Source organism: Rhinolophus sinicus, chromosome 14 (assembly GCF_057876585.1).
Source record: "Rhinolophus sinicus isolate RSI-liver-muscle chromosome 14, RSI-T2T, whole genome shotgun sequence".
NCBI lineage: Eukaryota > Metazoa > Chordata > Mammalia > Chiroptera > Rhinolophidae > Rhinolophus > Rhinolophus sinicus.
This window is the reverse complement of record NC_142514.1, coordinates 143,167,478-143,188,375: the sequence shown is the minus strand read 5'-3', so window position 1 is coordinate 143,188,375 and position 20,898 is coordinate 143,167,478. Positions and strand designations below refer to the sequence as shown.

The 20,898-nt window shown below is 37.5% G+C and overlaps 1 protein-coding gene across 1 annotated transcript; it reads left to right on the top strand.

Moving 5' to 3' along the window:
• Positions 1–13,189: 13,189 nt before the first annotated feature.
• LOC109460446 (olfactory receptor 52P1-like) lies at positions 13,190–20,036 on the top strand. The gene has a single exon (XM_074335876.2). It carries the CDS (start codon positions 17,149–17,151, stop codon positions 18,082–18,084), a length of 936 nt encoding a protein of 311 aa, XP_074191977.2. The 5' UTR covers positions 13,190–17,148; the 3' UTR covers positions 18,085–20,036.
• The last annotated feature ends 862 nt before the right edge of the window (positions 20,037–20,898 follow it).

Sequence of the window (20,898 nt, the reverse complement as noted above, 5' to 3'; positions counted from 1 at the left end):
TCTCTCTCAACTTCTTTTCTGGAGTATGAGAAGAGATTAAGGGGGAGCCTCAGTCCAGCACACAAACCCAACACAATTCACTGGAGGAATCTGGATATTATTTTTCTAGTTTTTCAACTTAGAATGGGTGCTGGTTTGGGACCTAGTGCTTGGTAATTATTTATGATCTTAATATCACCATAGTTGTTCCCACTCCTTTCACTGACAAAGAGGTATTTCCCCATATTCCTAATCAACCTTCACTTGAAATTCCATAAGATGCTTTATCTGACTCTGGGTGGTGAACACACAATATGATATATAGATGGTGTATTACAGAATTGTACACTTGAAACCTATGTAACTTTATTAACAATTGTCACCCCAATAAGCTTTAATTTTTTTTTTTTTTCAAAGATGCTTTATCTATCCTCACATGTCCAGTTTCCATTTCCCAAGACGTTGAAATTAACCTTTTTTGGATTTAATTCTATTTCTGAAACAGAAACTTCCACCCTTTTACAATCCACTCCCATGTTAATCCTTCATTCACATTCTATCTGTGGTTTTTATTGATTTCAAAGAAAAGATGTAGCCATATCCCTCTTAGCCTCACCCTTTCACAATGCCAGGAAATGATTTTATAATTCTACCTTGACTCATCTCTCCTTGTGGAAAAATCTTGTACTACTCTCATTTATCCCACCTTTCCGAAACTTCCACTCCCTAGGAGTACACAGTCCCAAAAAAGGAGTATTTAAACTAAACGGAATTACATAGTACATATGAAATCATTATGGTAATGGATAGAAACAAAGATCCAACCTTTAAGACAAAAACTGAGACATCACTTTAACTGGAAGTTTCCAAAATGGGAATGAGAATTTTACTGCCCAGAAATTCATATCCATTTATTCAGCCACAAATATTTAGTGAGAACCTCCTATATAACTAGCCTTATTCTTGAAGCTGGATAATCAGTAGAAAAAAGCCATAGATTCTAGGAAATTTGAAGAGTAAGAAAATAGTTATCAAAGGGGATTGAACTCTGCCTCAGCTCTTTCTTACTCCAGATGTGTATAGGTGAGATGAGAAGAAAGGTGAACTATCCTGTTCCTTAATAGACCAGATACTGTATGTATATAGTCACAGGGGGGAAAAAAACACAGAGAAATAGCTTCTCTATTTTTGGATGGCACAGATATTTTCTTACTATTTAGGGGGGTTTAAGAGACAAAGCACCAGATAGCCCAAACATGTTGGAAAACAATATCAAATACTTTTTTTCCCCTAACAGACATAGGGACTAACAGAAGGAGAGAAAGTCAGTGACAAGTGCTATTCTAATTGCAGCTCACGGCCAATAAACCACATGAACGCCACAGAAGAGAGATAAATGTGGCTTGTACCAGGAAGCATGCATGAAGTCTTGTTGGACACACTACTTCATGAGTGCATGGCTGGGAGGACAGGGGCAGCTAAGAGCTAAGGTTCTGATCAATTTGACCTAGAGTTTTATCTTCCCTAAGGAGAAACACATTAAGGTGAGAGTTTGGTCTTGTCCAAAAATGTGACAGTAACTGATGTGATTTGAGCTCTCCAGACCTTCACCTAATATTCAGACAAGATCTGCTCCAGATTTCATACTTGCCTTCACATATTCTTTGAAGAAGAAAATATCGGAGGCATCAGATGTTGGAGTTTTTAAAGCAGAAATGTGTGGTGGTAAAAAAAAAAAAAAAAAAAAAAGATTGTAGGCTCTGGAATCCATAAAACTAGGAATAGATCTTCGTATTTACCTCTTAGAGGCAGTGTTGCCTGCCTTGGACAGGTCGATTTTCCTGTAAGATGCTACAGTTTTTGATCTGTACTATGGTAATAATAATACTTAGTAAGGTTCTTGAAATTTAAAGACAAATACCTAGTTTGTGGCCATAAAAGGTGCTCAAAAGATGTCATTTACTATTATCATTGCCTTCACTTTAAAAGGAAAGTGGTCTTACATCCAGTACAGAATCCTCATGCAATTTCCTTAACCAACTAGAATCTAGTCTTAGCTTCAACATTTATATAATGACACCTGTACCATTGTTGGACAAACATGCTAAAAAGAAAAAGTTCTTTATAATTTTTTCTGTATGCCCTCTAGGGTCACATGACAATCATTAAGAGATTGGAAAATACTTTCTTTGGCTGCTCTCAGCCAAATTAGATGCATTCAGCTCTGGTTTTTATGACACAGGTTTACTTGCTGAGCTAATGAGGATCTCTGCTCAGCTGGGTAGCTCAACATAGATAATGGACCTAGAGTCAAAAGAAGAAGCAGAAAAGCCCTGCTCATTATACCAACTCAACTTCTTAGTTTATGCCAGACATTCCTGTAGTTTTTAATCATCTCACTAATTCACTCACCCAAAGCCAGAAGGCTTAACTTGATGAATCTTTATTGAGGTTGCTTCCTGCTCCCTAGGTCTCTGACTCTATGCTTTATGACTTTTTTCTTGTGGAAATTAGACAGAGCATAGATTACCACATATCACTGGATGAAATTGGCTCCTAATTTGATTGGTGTAAGTGAACATTACATGCAGTTCTTGTCGTTTCTTTCTAAGGAATCCCAACCTTTACGCACACCAACTTCTTCATAGGGCTAGGTACTCTTACTATCTCACTCCATCCCATCACCACCCAATCCAGCTCACAAAAATGAGTCTGTAGTCTCACACCACCGTTTCTTTTTATTAAAATTTATTGGGGTGACAATTGTTAGTAAAGTTACATAGATTTCAGGTGTACAATTCTGTATTACATCATCTATAAATCCCATTGTGCGTTCACCACCCAGAGTCAGTTCTCCTTCCATCACCATATATTTGATCGCCTTTAGCCTCATCTATCACCCTCCACTAAACTGTTGTCTCATACCATCTCCTGTATAAAATATTTTATAATATTGATAAAGATTTGTGACCATTCTTACTCAGTTTGAACCTGCCCCTCTGACTCAATCTCTATGCCAATTCTTATTGTGACATTAAAGCCAAAGCCCTCAGTAAGATAAAAGTTCCAATATCACAATTTGGGGAAAAGACTAGGGATGGAGAAGACATTCCATGCCTGAAACTAAACCATAAACCACAGGTTGTTGTTCTGTCTGCACAAGAGCACAGCTAAACTTGAGCTACCTCTGCCCATTGAAAGAACACTGGAGCGTAACAAAATTCAAGGTAATCATTAAGGGTCTGCTGATTCACCTCGCCCAGTCTCTTTCTGGTGATCCCTGCAGTGTCTATCTATCTTACTAGGCACACACATTTCTCTTAAATGCTTAGTGAGTGATTATGTCTTTTTAGTAATTTCAGGAATATCATAGTAAATGTCTTGAACTTTCTGAACAATGCCTCTATTTCCCTAGTCTGGCTAACACAGTACTTGCTTCTCTATTTGCTGGCAGCTCCCCACTATGATCCCCTTTCCAATACTGAGCCTAATACCAAACTAAAACTCCTCTTTTAGGAAGCCTGTTAAATAAAATGCCAAATTAGACTGCATGAAAGTGTTATTCAGCAAAATCCACTTTCCTGGCCTCTAAATTTCATTCTCCCTGCTTTGATGTAACCTTCTTATCACCAGTTGCACAGAGAGACTTCTCAAACAAATGTCTTCGGCAGAGTCTTTCCCTAACCCACACTCACATGTCTCCACGACAGCAGAAATGAGAAGGCGCAGCATTGTGGAAGTATCCTCAGAAGACTGAAAGAACATTACTAGTGTCCTACCCTCAACTATCTGAATACTGGGCCAAGAGGTTGTTATACTGATGAAACCTATCTCACAGCCCCCCTTGGGAATTTGGTGTGTAGCACTGGGTTTATGGCTAAACGCATCTAGGGAATGTCTGTGTTCCCTAGCAAATTGAGCATTCAAGCTTTTCTCTTCTAGTCGACCAGATCAGAATAGAGAGGTGAAGGTAGAGTCTTTTGTTAAAGATCAGGGAAGGAGTATTTGTAGACTACTCTCTTGAAACTCTTTCCTTATTTTTGTTTTGTTTGTATTTTAATTCTCCACATCTCAGATACACCCCACCACACACACACACACACACACACACACACACACACACACACATCTCCTATTGGTTATGTTTTGCTGATTGAAACTTGAATGATACAGAAACCAATGTGTTTTCTTAATTTATTTCATTGTGTCATTCATGTATGTCTACCATGAATTTGGAGTGCTTGGCAAAAGAAAAAGGACAAAGAATATGAGTACTAAAAATGGAAAACAGGACTGAACTCAGACATAGCAACTCTGAAAATATTACATGATGTTACTACAAAAACCTAATGAAAATAGATATGAAATCTCAGACCAACTATATAGTTTTCAAGAAAATATAATGGGAAGCAAGTTATATTAGATATTGGAAAGTAACAAGTTTAGAAATGTGTACTAAATTGTGAAAATTTGGAAGCATTTTCTAAATAAATACTTCTAAAGAAAAAAACAAACAAAAACAAGGGAATCCACTATCACCCCCACTCCTTCCATACTGAGCATTGTATTGAAGGTCACAGACAAGCAATAAGAAAAAAATAATAAAAGAAAGAAGTGTGAATGATATTAGTATTTTTAAAGAAAATATGAGAACCTACAGAGAATTTGTGAGACTCTTAAAAGAGTTTAATAATATTGACAGATACAACATTCTCAAGGATAGACCCTATATTGGGACATAAAACTAGCCTCAGCAAATTTAAGATTGAAATCATACCAAGCGTATTCCCTGATCACAGGTCTTTGAAATTGGATAGCAACTGCAAAAAGAAAGCAGGAAAAACACAAATATGTGGAAATTAAACAACATACTTTTAAAGAAAAACTGGGTCAAAGAAGAAATAAGAAGAGAGATCAAAAGACACATAGCAACAAATGAGAATGAAATTACATCCTACCAAAAATTTGGGGATGCAGCAAAAGCAGTTTTAAGAGGGAAATTTATATCATTACAGGCCTATCTCAAGAAACAAGAAAAATCACAGATAAATAACCTCATGTTATACCTTAAAGAACTAGAAAAAGAAGAACAAATGAAACCCAAAGTCAGCAGAAGGAAGAAAATAATAAAAATCAGAGCAAAACTAAATGAAATAAAGAACAAAACGACAATAGAAAAAATTAATGTGACAAATAGCTTGTTCTTTGAAAAGATTAATAAAATTGACAAACCCTTGGGTAGACTCACTAAGATAAAAAGAGAAAGACACTAATAAACAAAATCAGAAATGAAAGAGCAGAAGTTATCACAGATGCCACAGAAGTACAAAGGATCATACAAGAATACTGTGAAGGACTATATGCCACCAAATTCAATAACCTGGAAGAAATGGACAATTTCTTTGAAACATATAGACTTCTGAGCCTGAATCACGAAGAATTGGAAAATCTAAATAGCCCGATCACCAGTAAGGAAATTCAATCAGTCATCTGAAACCTTCCAAAAAGCAAAAGTCCAGGACCAGATGGCTTCACTAGTGAATTCTACCAAACTTCAAAGAGGATCTAATACCTGTCATACTCAAACTCTTCCAAAAAAATTGAAGAAGAGACAATACTCCCTAACTCATTTTATGAGACCAACATTACCCTGATACCAAAACCTGGTAAGGATAACACACAAAAAGAAAATTACAGACCAATATCTCTGATAAATATAGGTGCAAAAATCATAAATAAAATTCTAGCAAATCTAATGCAACATCACGACCAAGTGTGGTTCATCCCAGGGGCACAAGGATGCTTCAACATATGCAAATTCATCAATATGATACATCACATAAACAAAATAAAGGACTAAAATCATATGATTATATCAATAGATGCAGAAAAAGCATTTGACAAGATACAGCATACATTTATGATCAAAATAGGTATAGAAGGAAAATACCTCAACATAATAAAGGCCATATATGACAAATTCTGGGCTAATATCATAATTAATAATGAAAAACTGAAGGCTTTTGCTCTACGTTCAGGAACGTGACAGTGCTGTCCCTTATCACCTCTGCTTTTCAACATAGTATTATAAGTCCTAGCCAGAGCAATCAGGCAAGAGAAAGAAATAAAAGGCATCCAAATTAGGAATGAAGATATTAAACTGTCACTTTTTGCAGATGACATGATGCTATATATAGCAAACCCTGAAGATTACACCAAAAAGCTATTAGAAACAATCAACGAACACAGTAAAGTTGTCAGCTACAAAATCAGTGTACAAAACTGAGATTTCAGAAAAATAAATTAAAAAAACAATTCCTTTTGCAGTTGCAGCAAAAAGAATAAAATACCTAGGAATAAATTTAACCAAGGATGTGAAAGACCTATATACTGAAAACTATGAGACATTTTTAAAAGAAATTGAAGAAGACACAAAGAAATGGAAAGACATCCTATGTTCATGGATTGGAAGAATCAATATAGTTAAAAATGGCCATTTTACCCAAAGCAATATACAGATTGAATGCAATCCCCATCAAAATCCCAATGGCATTTTTTAAAGAAATAGAACAAAAAATCATCAGATTTGTATGGAACAACAAAAGATCCCAAATACCAAAGCAATACTAAGAAAAAAGAACAATGTTGGAGGTATCACACTCACTGACTTCAGTTTCTACAACAGGGCAACAATAATCAAAACAGTATGGTATTGGCAGAAAAGCAGACACACAGATCAATGGAATAGAATTGAGAGCCCAGAAAGAAACTCACATAAATATGGACAGATAATTTTTGAGAAAGAAGCCAGAAACATACAATGGAGAAAAGACAACCTCTTCAATAAGTGGTGCTCGGGGAATTAGAAAGCCACATGCAAAAGAATGAAACTAGAGTTCTATCTGTCACCTTGTACCAAAGTTAATTCAAAATGGATCAAAGACTTAAACATAAGACCTGAAACAATAAACTGCGTAGAAGAAAACATAGGTACTAATCTTACAGACCTTGGGTTCAAATACCAATTTATGAATTTGAAAGGCAAGGGAAGTAAAAGCTAAAGTAAATGAATGGGACTATATCAAACTAAAAAGTTTCAGCACAGCAAAAGACACCATCGACAAAACAAAGAGGCAACCAACTGAATGGGAGAAGATTTTTGCAAACAATGCCTCCGATAAGGGGTTAATATCAAAAATATATAAGGAACTCATACAACTGAACAACAAAAAACCAAACAATCCAATTTAAACATGGGGAGAGGACCTAGAGAGACATTTCTCCAAAGAGGACATACAAATGGCCAATAGACATATGAAAAAATGCTCAACATCACTAATCATCAGAGAAATGCAAATAAAAACCACAATGAGATATCACCTCACCCCAGTTAGAATGGCTATCATCAACAATACAAATAGTAACTAGTGTTGGAGAGGCTGTGGAGAAAAAGGAACCTTCATACACTGTTGGTGGGAATGCAGATTGGTGCAGCCGCTAAGGAACCACTGTGGAGGTTCCTCAAAAAATTAAGGATTTTTGAGGAATTAAGAATTACAATATGACCCAGCAATCCCTCTCATGGGTATCTACCAAAAAAAATCTGAAAACATTTATCCATAAAGACCACATGCTCCAATGTTCATTGCAGCTTTATTTATAGTGGCCAAAACATGGAAACAACCAAAGTGTCGTCTATCCATTTGATAGATGAATTGATAAAGAAGTTGTGGTATATTCACACAATGGAATGCTATTCAGGCATAAGAAAAGATGAAATAGTACCATTTGAGACAACATGGGTGGATCTTGAGATTATAATGCTAAGCAAAATAAGTCAGACAGAAAAAGCAGAGAACCATATGATTTCACTGATATATGGTATATAAACCAAAAACAACAAAAGAACAAGACAAACAAACGAGAAATGAAGACTAGTAGACACAGACAATAGTTTAGTGGTTACCAGAGGGTAAGGGGATAAGGAGGTGGTAGATGAGGGTAAAGGGGATCCAATATGTGGTGATGGAAAGCGAACTGACTCTGGGTGGTGAACACACAATGTGATTTATAGATGATGTAATACAGAACTGTACACCTGAAATCTATGTAACTTTGCTAACAATTGTCACCCCAATAAACTTTAATTAAAAAAAAGAGTACTACTACTAATAAAACATATAAAAGAAGAAAAATTTCAGAAAAAAAGTTTGACATGCAAAATCAACATAAATAGATAGGTAAAATTTAGGAAAAATTATGGAGCAATTTAAGAGATTTTATGAATATAAAATATGTGATTAAAGAGAACACCACACCATGATCTGAGATGAAAAACTCAATATACCTATGATATATAATCTGCTTATATGAATCTATAATTTAGATGTAAGCCCAATTAAACTCCCAAAAACAATTCTGTAGAACCTGTGAAACAATAACATACATATGAAAAATAAATTTCTAAGAAAAGCCTAGTTTGTAAGAGCAAGGTGGGGAGACTTGCCCTACTAGATTTTAAGAAGTATTAGAAGATATAGAAGTTTATGTCAAACTTTTATAGAATAACACCTGCTATAAAGTAATGAAAAGCCCAGAAACACACAATTGCTTGACATATGTGCCATTAATATTCAGAAAGGATAGAGTGTACTAATCAGTAGTTGGAATTATCTATTAATATATTTTAAAACATAATGAATATAATCATTTCATGACCCATAGACAACAAAAAATCTAAGTGGATTAAAGACAAATTCTTAAAATATCACATTCATTTATCTGATGACACTGAACAAATAAGGAAAATAAGACCAAGATGTACAAATCATAAATAAAGCAATTGATACAGTTCTCTTTTTCATAATTTATGTTAGTATGACATGGAGTAATAACATTCAAAGTAAATAGATTAGGAGAAAATTATTGAAACACATGTAAGTGAAAATGTATTTTCAAGCATAAAATAAAAATAACTCCAAATCAATTTTTTAACTAACAACCAGCTAAGGAAACTAGGCAAAATATGTAGAAGTAAATTTCACTTGGTTACATAAAAATACATAATAATGAGATTCCATTTCATATGCATCAGATTAGCAAAAATAAACTATATCAAGTGCTATCAAGAATATGGGGAAATGGAAACTCGCATTGATGTGTGTGGATGTGTAAAATGTCAGAAATATTTTGAGAGAAATGTAACAATATGTATTAAAGGTGAAAGTATGGATAACCCTGAGTAAAGCAAATTTGTTTCTTGGTTTATATTTTATTATAGGATATTTCAACATTGTAATATCATGAAACTTCAAAGAACAGAAAAATTATGGCATTTTGGTATAAAGGAATGAGACTCCTCATAATTGGAGGCAGCCCAGCCTCCATGACAGTGCTCCACCTTGACACGCACCCTTACACCCACCCCACCCAAAGCTGCCATGAGGACTGAGGAGATTGATAGTTTGGCACACTTGTTTTATTTATTTATAAATTTATTTATTCATTATCACAAAAGGCACATCATAGCAGACCAATTAAGATCTCTAATGCAGAAAACCTCTTTGTATAAGGAGACATAAAAAGCATGTTCTCTACTTGTTATAACAAAAACTAGAAGGTTCACATAATTTTTTTTAATGCATTAAATTCGAAGGATGGAGTATTATGTTACAGATAAAATAAAGAACTAAGTTATACAAAATGTTACATGAAAAAGGTTACAGAGTAAACCTTCTATAATTAAACACAGAAACACAAAGCAAGATAATATATTTTAATAACCAAATACATAATTATTTTAAAAACAAAATATGTGAGAAGAATATATGCTAAATTTACGTCATTAATTGACTCTCAGTTAAGAAAGAGGAATGCCCTTCTGACATATAACGGGCAGAAGGCAAAGATGATAAAATTCTACATAGTGAGAATTCATTGAGAGATATTCACATATGTGGAAATTCTCTTGACCATCATCTATGCCAAAACTGTAATAAATACAAAGTACATTAGTTTTAGATGCCTTTTGTCATGATAATGTTGCATAACAAAACAATCCAAAACTCAATGGTTTATAAGATAGGCAGAATAATGTCCCCCACTCCCCTCAAAAACATCCAATCTTAAACCCTTAAAATCTGTTTGGTTATATGGTAAAGAGCAATTAAAGTTGAAGATGGAATTAAAGTTCGTCAACTGCTGACCTTGAGATGGGGAGATCACCCTGGATTATCTAGGTGGACCCAATGTAATCAAAGGGGTCTTTATACGTGACAGAGATTGGCAAAAGAAAGAGAATGAGAAAGGGTGTTCAGTGTCATCAGATAAATGGCAGGGTGAGAAGGACCGAAGCTCTTGCTGGCTGTGAAGATGAGGGAAGAGGGTAAAAAGCCAAGAAATGAGAGTGCCCTCTGTAATCTGGAAAAATAAAAAAAATAGATCCTCGCCTAGATTCTCCAGAAGGAACATAGCCCTGCTGACATCTTGATTTTCACCCAGTGAGACCCATGTTTGACTTTTGACCTCCAGAAATGTAAGATAACTAATTTGTATTTTTTTAAGCATACATGTTTGTTACAGTAACAATAGGAAACTAATAGTTTGTAATAACACATGTTTTGTTTCAGTTCTACTTTAGTTTGGCTAATTTTAGGCTGGACTCAGCTGGATAGCTATGCACATGAGGCAGGTTTTCTGAGCTTGATTTCAGGATTTGAATTGAATTCATGTCAGCTCCAAGTATTTTCACCCTAGGACCCAGAGGCCACCTGGGACATGCTCTTCTCAGAATAAGTCCCTGGCACACAAAGAGCCAAGTACAACCGTACAAATACATTTAGGGCCTCTGTTTTGTCACGTCTGCCAACCTCCCAATGCTCAAAACAAGCCACAGTCAAGTCCCACTATGATGGAATGGCAAAGTACCTTCCACGCAGAGGGGAAGGTGAGTCATATCTGCTAGATAATAACTCACACTATCATGCATATTTTCTCACACTATCATGCATGTTTTTAATAGTGACTGAATTTCCCTAATAAAGAGTTGAAGACTGGTTCTACCTTAGTTTATTTAGAACTTTACCAAGAAATATTAATTCCCTGATGGCAATGAAGCATGTTGTATTCAAAACTTCTAACTTCACTAGATTTCTGTTTCTTATAATGATAAGAAAGGCCTGAACATTGCATATTGAAAGACATTTTATTTATTTTCATTATATATATGTATTATACATACATGTTGTGGGGACAGAGCCCCAGAGAGCAGTTTCCAGGCTCTTGGCTTCACATAGAAAGGTGCTGGCTCAGGTAGTAGATGGTCATCAGCTGTGACTAGTTGGCCATCAGCTGTTACTGGTTAGCCATTAGCCACTGATATAACTGCTGTGGCTACGCTAGCAAAGTAGTGCAGTGGGGTAGTGGTGTGGCGTGCTGGTGTGGCGTGGCATGGCATGGCGGAGTGTGGATTACAGATTGCAGAGAGGCGGATTGCAGCTAGCAAGTGAGGTTGGTTGGCAGAGACAAGTGGACGGCGGGTTGCGGATCATGTGGCTCTGGTCTCCTGTGTCTCCAACCCAGCCCCCAGTGAGACTACAGTGGTATGACTCGCCTATCTATGGCTCCGTGGGTGTTCCTTTTTGGCCTCACCATATCCTGCGTTCTTATGTGGGGAGCGGGACCAGAGACCCTGGATGACACATGTGTATATTGTACATATACTTGTGACATATATGTATGTATCATAAATATATTATGCATATAATTATCACATAGATTGCCAATTATTTTTTATTTCTTCTCTATTACAATTAAGACATTATATAGATTTTATATCTATAAAGTAGATGATACATGTAATTTCATAATTAAGAATTACTTAAAGGTAATTTGGGTTTGAGAGGGAGAGAACCACTGCCCTAGAGTAAAGCATACATTAACACAATAGAGCAAAATTTTCTCAATACCATCCAGATTTCCACAAAAAATTACAAACTGCTGCTACCATCTCAAAATGAAGAAAAATATTACTTAGTATTTTTATCAAAGAAAAAGTGTGAATAATTACAAAATTTAGAATTTTCTTAAGAATCTCTGGCTTTATCGGGTAAAGGTATTACCCAAAAGGTGTTTGTATTTTGACAGAAGTGGAAAGAAAAGCAACTACACAAACTTGCATCCTTTAAATGTGGAATCTTTAGAGCTTGCATCAGCATCTCTGTTCAGCTGCAACTAAACATGAATGAGTTATTAAATATAACTTAAAAATAGTCCCCACTTGTAGGTGCTCAGAACACAACTGGCTATATATTAAGCCGGTGCTTCTCAATGTGGGATTCTCAGAACAGCAGTGTCATCACCTGAGGACTTGTTAGACATGCAGTATATTAGGTCCCACCCCAGATCTGCTGAGTCAGAAATACTAGGCAATCTGTGTTTTTAAATAAGTCCTAAAGTTTGAGGACAACTGCTGTATTCTTTTCTTTTCTTTTTTCTTTTTTTTTTTTTTTTTTTTTTTTAAGATTTTGTTGGGGAAGGGGAACAGGACTTTATTGGGGAACAGTGTGCACTTTCAGGACTTTTCTCCAAGTCAAGTTGTTGTCCTTTCAATCTTAGTTGTGGAGGTTCTGTTCAGCTTCAAGTTGTTGTTCTTTCAGTCTTAGTTGTGGAGGGCACAGCTCAGCTCCAGGTCCAGTTGCCGTTGCTAGTTGCAGGGGGCACAGCCCACCATCCCTTGTGGGAGTCGAACCGGCAACCTTGTGGTTGAGAGGACGCGCTCCAACCAACTGAGCCATCTGGGAGCTCAGCGGCAGCTCAGCTCAAGGTGCCGTGTTCAATCTTAGTTGCAGGGGGCGCTGCCCACCATCCCTTGCGGGAGTCGAAGAATTGAACTGGCAACCTTGTGGTTGAGAGCCCACACTCCAACCAACAACTGAGCCATCTGGGAGGCAGCTCAGCTTAAGGTACCGTGTTCAATCTTAGTTGCAGGGGGCAGAGCCCACCATCCCTTGCGGGACTCGAGGAATTGAACTGGCAACCTGTGGTTGAGAGCCCACTGGCCCATGTGGGAATCGAACCGGCAGCCTTCGGAGTTAGGAGCACGGAGCTCTAACCGCCTGAGCCACCAGGCCGGCCCTGCTGTATTCTTTTCAACAGTGGTTACGCAGAGAAATTCATTATGGAGGAATTTGGATGCAAAATTTTCTGTTTCTTTCAAAATTTGTGTCCATTTAAAGAATGTAGTCTCATCTGATAGGACGTTACCATTTGTTGATTCAGTCCTTTGTGCTCCTCATATAATGACACAGAGGTACCTAAGTTTTCTCACGAGCAGCTCTGAAGCATGACCTTATTCGTAAGTCTCTATTAAAGCCATAGCTACAGGCATCCACCAAATATAGGGAAGTCATATAATACCATCATTATATAAAAACGGAAAGGTCAAAATTATCCCTTTTCCTCTGAGAGCTACTTTTCAAGTCATGTTGCTCTTTGAATTAAAGGTCCCAGTGGGATTCCCTAACAACTGTTTCTTTCACCCTCGCTCTTTCCTTGACCTCTGGAGAGTCATGGCTGTGCCCAGAGTTCTTGGATGATGAAATCATAGAGTTTAAATTTTCCCTCACATAGTGTGAGAACCATGGTCCACTGTAAGAAGAAAGCTTATATGTTGTGTCTGAAGTAAAAACAAAGGAGGAAAGCTGGGAGCTGGAGTGGGCAGGGAGTCCCTTCCCAGGGGCTAAGATCAGCTCAACAGCAACTGCAAAACTAGTGTCACATGAAACAAGAGATAGGCAGATTCAAGCTGTGACTTCCAAATAACAAGGCTCTTAGCAGAAAAGAGGCTGGTAGGAAGAATATAGTAGAATTTTCTAGGTAAGTTTTGATATAAATCATTGAAACTATCCATGCCTCTCCTTCTTTCAATCAGATTGTTCTTTCTAAGTGCCTTCTGTCTGTAGCCCCCACTGATTCTATTTAACTGGCATTTATTTGATAGCCACCAGCAAACTCTACCCCAGATACCTAAAAGTATTGCCAGACTTCTGAAATTTGAGTGAGTTTACAGAGGATATAGGGGTGAGGGAGTAAAAGATTTCAAGAATCAGATGGTTTACAAATAATGCAGCAACATTGTCAGATATGAAAAAGTGGAGTTGATTTACAAATCCTCGCTCATAGTGAGTACTTAATAAATGCTAAATGAGATAAATGCATAAAGAAAGGAAACGTCGCTTAAGTATTATACAATAGAGCATAGATATGGGCAGAGCCATGATATGGCATGAGCAGAGAAATGAGGGTAAAATTGAGTTTTAAGAATAATTCTTAATTTGTCAAGAAAAGAAAAATGGAATGCGGAAAGCATTTTAAGCAAAAGTTGCTGTCAGTCATGGGTCCACTTCTGACTTTGTCTCCAGAACTCCTTATATCTGACAGCAACGTCACACTGAATTTCTCAGTATTCCTTAAATATACTTAAGTTTTCTAAGTATCAAGAGGTTTTAAACTTCTCAGATGTTTCTAATATGCAGCCAAGATTGTGAACCACTTTTTCACTCTACGAAGTATCAAGATGTCAATGGGGGGAGAAGAGGGGTGACTTTCTGACCATATATCAGAAAATGATATATGGTTTAGTGTGATAAAAATAGAAGCTTAAAAAGCAATAACATTTTCACAGACATCATAAAAGTAGGGAGTGAGTGATATGAAAGTGTATGGGGAGATGGAACAGTAAGAATAAATACCCTGAGGCAGAAACAAACTTTTATCATGCTTAAAGAAAAGCAAAACAGGCAAGAATGAAGTGAGCAAGCAGGGGAGAATGGCCGAAGATGAAGTTAAAGAGGTGAGCTAAAGCTAGATGATACTTTGTATATCATGAGTATTTATGATCAGAGTACATCAAGGTGCCTTGTGCATCATGGAAGACTTTTGATTTTATTCCTTATATAATAGAAAGTTATTAAGAAGTATAATATCATGCTATATTTTTTAAGATAATAGGGTCACTCTATGGGCAGTAAGCAGTGTGTAGGCAAAAGACAAGCAGAAAGACCAGTGAAGAGGTTATTTCAGTAGTCCAAGTGAAAACCGAAGGTGCCTTGGCTAGAATGGTGGTGGTGTAAATGAGAATAGTGGGAAGTCTCACTAGAAAAGGGAAAGGCAGTTAGGAGAGAGTGGTATAATTACAGGAACAAGTTTTTATGTGAGGGAAAGGAAATGCAATTCAGTTCAGAAGCAGATAAGTAAACTTTAAATTGAAATGACACAGGCCATCCTTTCTAATAGGAAAGCACAATAAATGGGTAACATTGTGGTAGGTGCTATTTTGGCGGTGAGGAAATGAGAAAAGTATCTTCTGGTTTCATCCGTTTTTTTTGTTTTTGTTTTGTTTGTTTTTTTTAATGGAAAAGATAGAAAGATCACCTTCTGAATTCGAGGAGGGAGATGGGCCTGTTGAGATTAAGAAGAAAGAGATTCTTCTTAATCTGGAAACTCACCTAAAGACTGTGGTAAAACTAGAATCAATGATCATGTTGTGTATTTTTTTGGAAGTCATGTTCAGCTGCTCTTGTATAAATGTAAAGTAGATAGATTTGGGTTTAACAAGAATTAGTCCTTTACTATATTAGTACAGTTAAGGGAAAGAGGAACAAGAAGGTAGAATATAAATATAAGAAAGTGATTGTAGTGATGGAACATGTTTTCTATCTCCGTGAGGAGATAAGATGGCAATGAACAGGAAAAGATTGTAATAGTAAATATATTACTGGAGAGGGGAATTCTGCTTAATGCATGATAAAAATTGAAGAATACATCAGTACTTTTTGGTAGCCCAGTGGACTAAATTGAGGTAAACACCTCACAACTAACAACTAAATGGAATTCAATCTACACATGAGGGCCAGTTCTAGTGAGAGAAAGGTCCATCTGTCATGTAAAAAAACAAACAAACAAAAAAAAACCTCAAAGTGCATAAACACTTACCTTGCACCTAATGGTGTCCTTATTTGGACAATATGAGGTCTGCCAATTAAGTTCGCGAACTTGTTGCAATGATGTTGCTAAACTTTTTTGATATCAGAGGGATTATTCATTGTGAATTTGTACCAACCGTACAAATAGTTAACCAAGTTTACTATCTGGAAGTGCTGAAAAGGCTGAGTGAAAAAGTTAGATGACCTGAACTTTTTCCCAACAATTCACGGCTCTTGCATCACGACGATGCAGCAGCTCACACAGCACTGTCTGTGAGGGAGATTTTCGCCAGTAAACAAATAACTGTATTGGAACACCCTCCCTACTCACCTGATCTGACCCCCATGATTTCTTTCTTTACCAGAAGATAAAGGAAATACTGAAAGGAAGACATTTTGATGACATTCAGGACATCAAGGGTAATATGATGACAGTTCTGATGGCCATTCCAGAAAAAGACTTCCACAATTGCTTTGAAGGGTGGACTAGGTGCTGGCATTGGTGCATAGTTTCCAACAGAAGTATTTCGAAGGTGACTCTAGTGATATTCAGCAATGAGGTATGTAGCACTTTTTCTAGGATGAGTTCACAAACTTAATTGTCTGACCTCGTAGATCTCTTATACTTTGTCTAAAACGTAGAAAGTCGCAGGGGCAAAAACAGGATCATGACTAGATAATGGATCCCTGAAAGAGGGACAACACATAAAAGTGAAGAAATTCAAAGATTTTCCCTAAAAGTTCAGCACTCCTGCAACAAGGGGTGAAGAAGCATATATCCTCTCTATCTAGGTGGACTTTCCCAGTGAGAAAGTCCTGGTTTTTCTATCAGGTTCTTATATCCTTTAATCGAGGATAAAAGCATTTTCACTCCTCATACTCAGAACTCTGGGGGGGGGGGGAATTAAGTATAGAATTGCTGAACTGGGAGGGGAGAAGATAAACATCCCTTATACAGAAAACAAATCTGAACCTCATTTAAAAAAATATTTGTGAAAATAATATAGGTGCTTCAAGATAAACCTAAAGCTAAGTCGCAAACTTCATGGTCCCAAAGAGGTATTCTTCCATCTTTCTCTGAGCCCCACTCAAATCATTAAAAACCAAACTGATACAAACAACTCACTACCCATGTCTCATTGGCAGGTGTCTAAATTTTCTTTAACAACCACCAACAGTTTCTGCTATGCTAATCTTCAACCATTCCAGCTTCCTGACCTTTACTTTGATGGGCATACCTGGCTTAGAGTCACAGCACTTGTGGCTATCTCTCCCTTTCTTCTCTATGTTTTTGGTTATCCTCATTGGTAATGGCGCTATCCTCTTCCTGGTGGCCACAGAACGCACACTTCACACACCAGTGTACCTGCTCCTGGCCCTGCTGATGGTGGCTGACCTCATATCCACTCTGGCTCTGTTGCCCAAGCTCCTCTGCATCTTCTGGTTCAATTATCGGGACATAGCTTCCAACGCTTGTTTCATCCAGATGTTTTTCATCCATGGAGCATCCGTGGTACGATCAGCCATACTTGTGGTAATGGCCTTTGACCGCTTCGTGGCTGTGTGTAAGCCATTACACTACAACATAATTCTGAGCCATTCCTTTGTTGGACGCCTGGGACTGATGGCTCTCGCCAAGGGTGTGATTCTTATCCTGCCCATGCCTCTTCTACTTCAAAGGTTGACTTTCTGCCATGTGGTCATTCCTCATACCTACTGTGACCACATGGCTGTGGTGAAAATGGCATGTGACCACACCAGACCTAACCTTATCTATGGGCTCTTTGTGATTCTGCTTGTGGTGGGACTTGACTTGCTGCTCATTGGCTTCTCTTATGGTTTCATCCTGCAGGCTGTGGTACGCCTTAACTCTCAAGATGCCACCTGCAAAGCTCTCAACACCTGCTCAGCTCACCTCTTTGTCATCCTTGTCACTTATGTGCCTGCACTCTTTTCCTCTCTCACCCACCGCTTTGGTGTCAATATCCCACCACAAGCCCACATTCTCCTTGCTAATCTCTACCTTCTTCTACCCTCAATGCTCAACCCCATCATCTATGGTATAAAGATGAAAGAAATACAAGACAAGGTGGCCAAATGCCTGTCCAGAGGACCTGCATAGGCTCCCAGACTAAACCTGGGAGTAAATGAAAAGTAAGGACAACAAAAATGCCTTTGCCCAACCATCCAAGACCCAGTTGTATCTCCAAATGAGCTATGGAAAAAATAGACCACGAAAGTGTGTGTGTGTGTGTGTGTGTGTGTGTGTGTGTGTGTGTCGGCTTACATAAAGAACCAATATGTTTGTGCTTTCATTGAGCTACGAACTGAAGAAGGGAAAACCTAAGATAGCTCTTTCTTTTAATAGTAGCACTCTTATAATATGGGTCTCTGATGACTTTCATATCTGTATTCACGTTCATCAAGCAAACACAAAATTTCTTTCTAAATGATCCAAGTTCGTGTTTCCTTGTGTTGATGAAAAGTTTATATTTGCTTCAGTTTTCTATTGTCTGTTTCTCTAAGTGTCTGTGTCTATTTCTAAGTAGTATCTTATTGCTAAAAGGAATCTGACCTACTCATTTCTTTGGATACCACTTTAACATGTAATAACTCTTTAGGAAATTGATCTTTTCATCAATTTTTTTTAATGTGATGACAATGCAGCATGCTCAGTACCAATCATGTGATTGTGTTGATGTGGATGCATGTGACAAAAATGAAAGAACTTGAAGATTACATATATAGACTCAGGACTCAGGGACTGTTGAGATATATATTACAGAAGGTTTTATTGCAAGGAAAAACACATGTCCAGATGAGTAACTCAAGAGATTCTCATGACCAGAAACTCCATCTTAAAAAAAGGATATGTTAGCAGGAAGCTACCTCTTCCTGAAGTGATACTCCAGGCTGACTCAGATCATGCCCAAACACTAGGTTATATGATGAAGTATTACCATGTTGAAATGTTTGAATCATTACGGTAAATGAAATTTGTATCTAATCATTTTAATACATAGTTAGCATAGGATCAACTGTGCAATGTAATAAGGCAAATACAAGATTGGCTAGTTAGGCAAAAATGACCCCGTTTCTAATAAAAAGTAAACAAAATAAAACCGTGGAGTGTAAGAATTATTGAAAAATAGGATAATCACGGTTGTAGCACAACTTAAACAATTATGATTATTGACTTTAAAGTCAGGAAAAAGAATCCTAAATGTCTAAATCTTCCTTAAATCTCTATCACTGTGTCTGAATTCTTAAAAGGATAATGACACTGAAGGTAGGAGTAGTGTATGTATGCTTTATACCTAGCCAGGACTTTTAGCTAATCGGGGCCTCTTTTCTACTCTGGTGAGCTAAACAATCTATAAACCTTAAGAACATCTTTAATTCATGTGACCTAGAGCAGAGACCCTCCTGTATAGAGCATATAAAATATATTATACATGTGGGTTGAGGTTTGCAAAACAAGTTGTTTACTAGTAGAGACAGGACTATGGCTGCACATGTGTGAGACTGATAAGAGTGAAGCAAAAAACATGTTTTTGTGTGAAACTGAGCATAACAAAATTGAGTGATAAACACGTTCACCAAAACAACTCCTGGTTATCACCTAAGAGGTAAACAACTCCTGGCAAACAACTTCCAGTTATCACTTAAGAGTAAACAAGTCCAAGGAAAAGAGGATAAAAGCAGAACTCCAGAGCAATGCCATGAGTAGTCCTACTGGGCACTCTGGCTAAGACCCTCTGCAAGGTTCTGAGCGAGACACTTGGGAACGATCTTCTGGGACGTTGGTCTGGGCAATCCGACAGAGTCCTCTGCGAGGTACAAGCTGCAATGCTCCTGGAATCTCCGAAGTTCTTCCTTGCAAGACCAGCTTGCCTCAGACTCGCCGTGGGCCCAGTCATCTCTCCCAGACCAGGGATCTTCTCCACCTCGATTGACTCTGGGACTTGGTTCATTATTAAATTATTCTATTCTGTATAACCTTCTGTGCTTACCAGAGCATTGGCCTCTGGAGGTACATTGGTTCCCAAATAAAGCTGTGTTACTCTATCTGAACCTGTGTGTCAGGACTTTGTTCCCCACTTGCGTCACGAATACCACGTAGGGACGTAGGACCCTGACAAGGGGTTAATGTCCCCTTGACTTTCAGGAAGAGACTGAAATGTGGTGACTGCCCTTCCAGGCGCTTGCGACAGACTCCTTACTAAATACTCCTTTCCCTTGAGTTTCACTTAGTTCTGCCTAGACTTTAGAGTAGGAAGATGCCTACAAAATAGAAACATAAATCATATTATCCATATTAGAGAAGAAAGAACCCACTTTCTTCAGCCTGTTGTGCTGCTAATCCCTCTTAGTAAAATAGCGTCCTACTTCATTCTTAACTATGAAAATGTTTTTATGGAGGGTGTGTTTGGGGAATGTTGACCTGGGGGAAGGAAAATGGATAGAGTCAGATAATTAAGCTATGGCGGCTTCTCTGTGCCTTTTTGTACTTCATAAGCCAGATTTCCCATTGCAAGTGAGAGCATGGGGAGAGAATTTATGCCTAACACTGACTTTCAGCCACCATCAAGGTCAGCATGTCGGAGTTTAGAGAGAAACTGAGAATACAAAGTACTGAATATGCTACTGTTATCAAAATATAATCTCAATGATGGTGAAGACATAGCATTCAAAACTTGGATAAGCAGATGAGGATACTGGATAATAAAAACCATAAGAAACGTTCAGGGCAATAACTAAGGTTGGAGTATCTATGTCTTAGGAAAGGAGTGAATGGAAGAGTCCTGTCTTATGCTCTTCATATTCTATTAAGTCCAGAAGAAATACCATCTGTTGTGATGTCTCTGTGTTTGTTTTTCTAGGTATTTTTACATATAATAGACCATGGAATCATTTCAATGTTAACTCAAGTTAT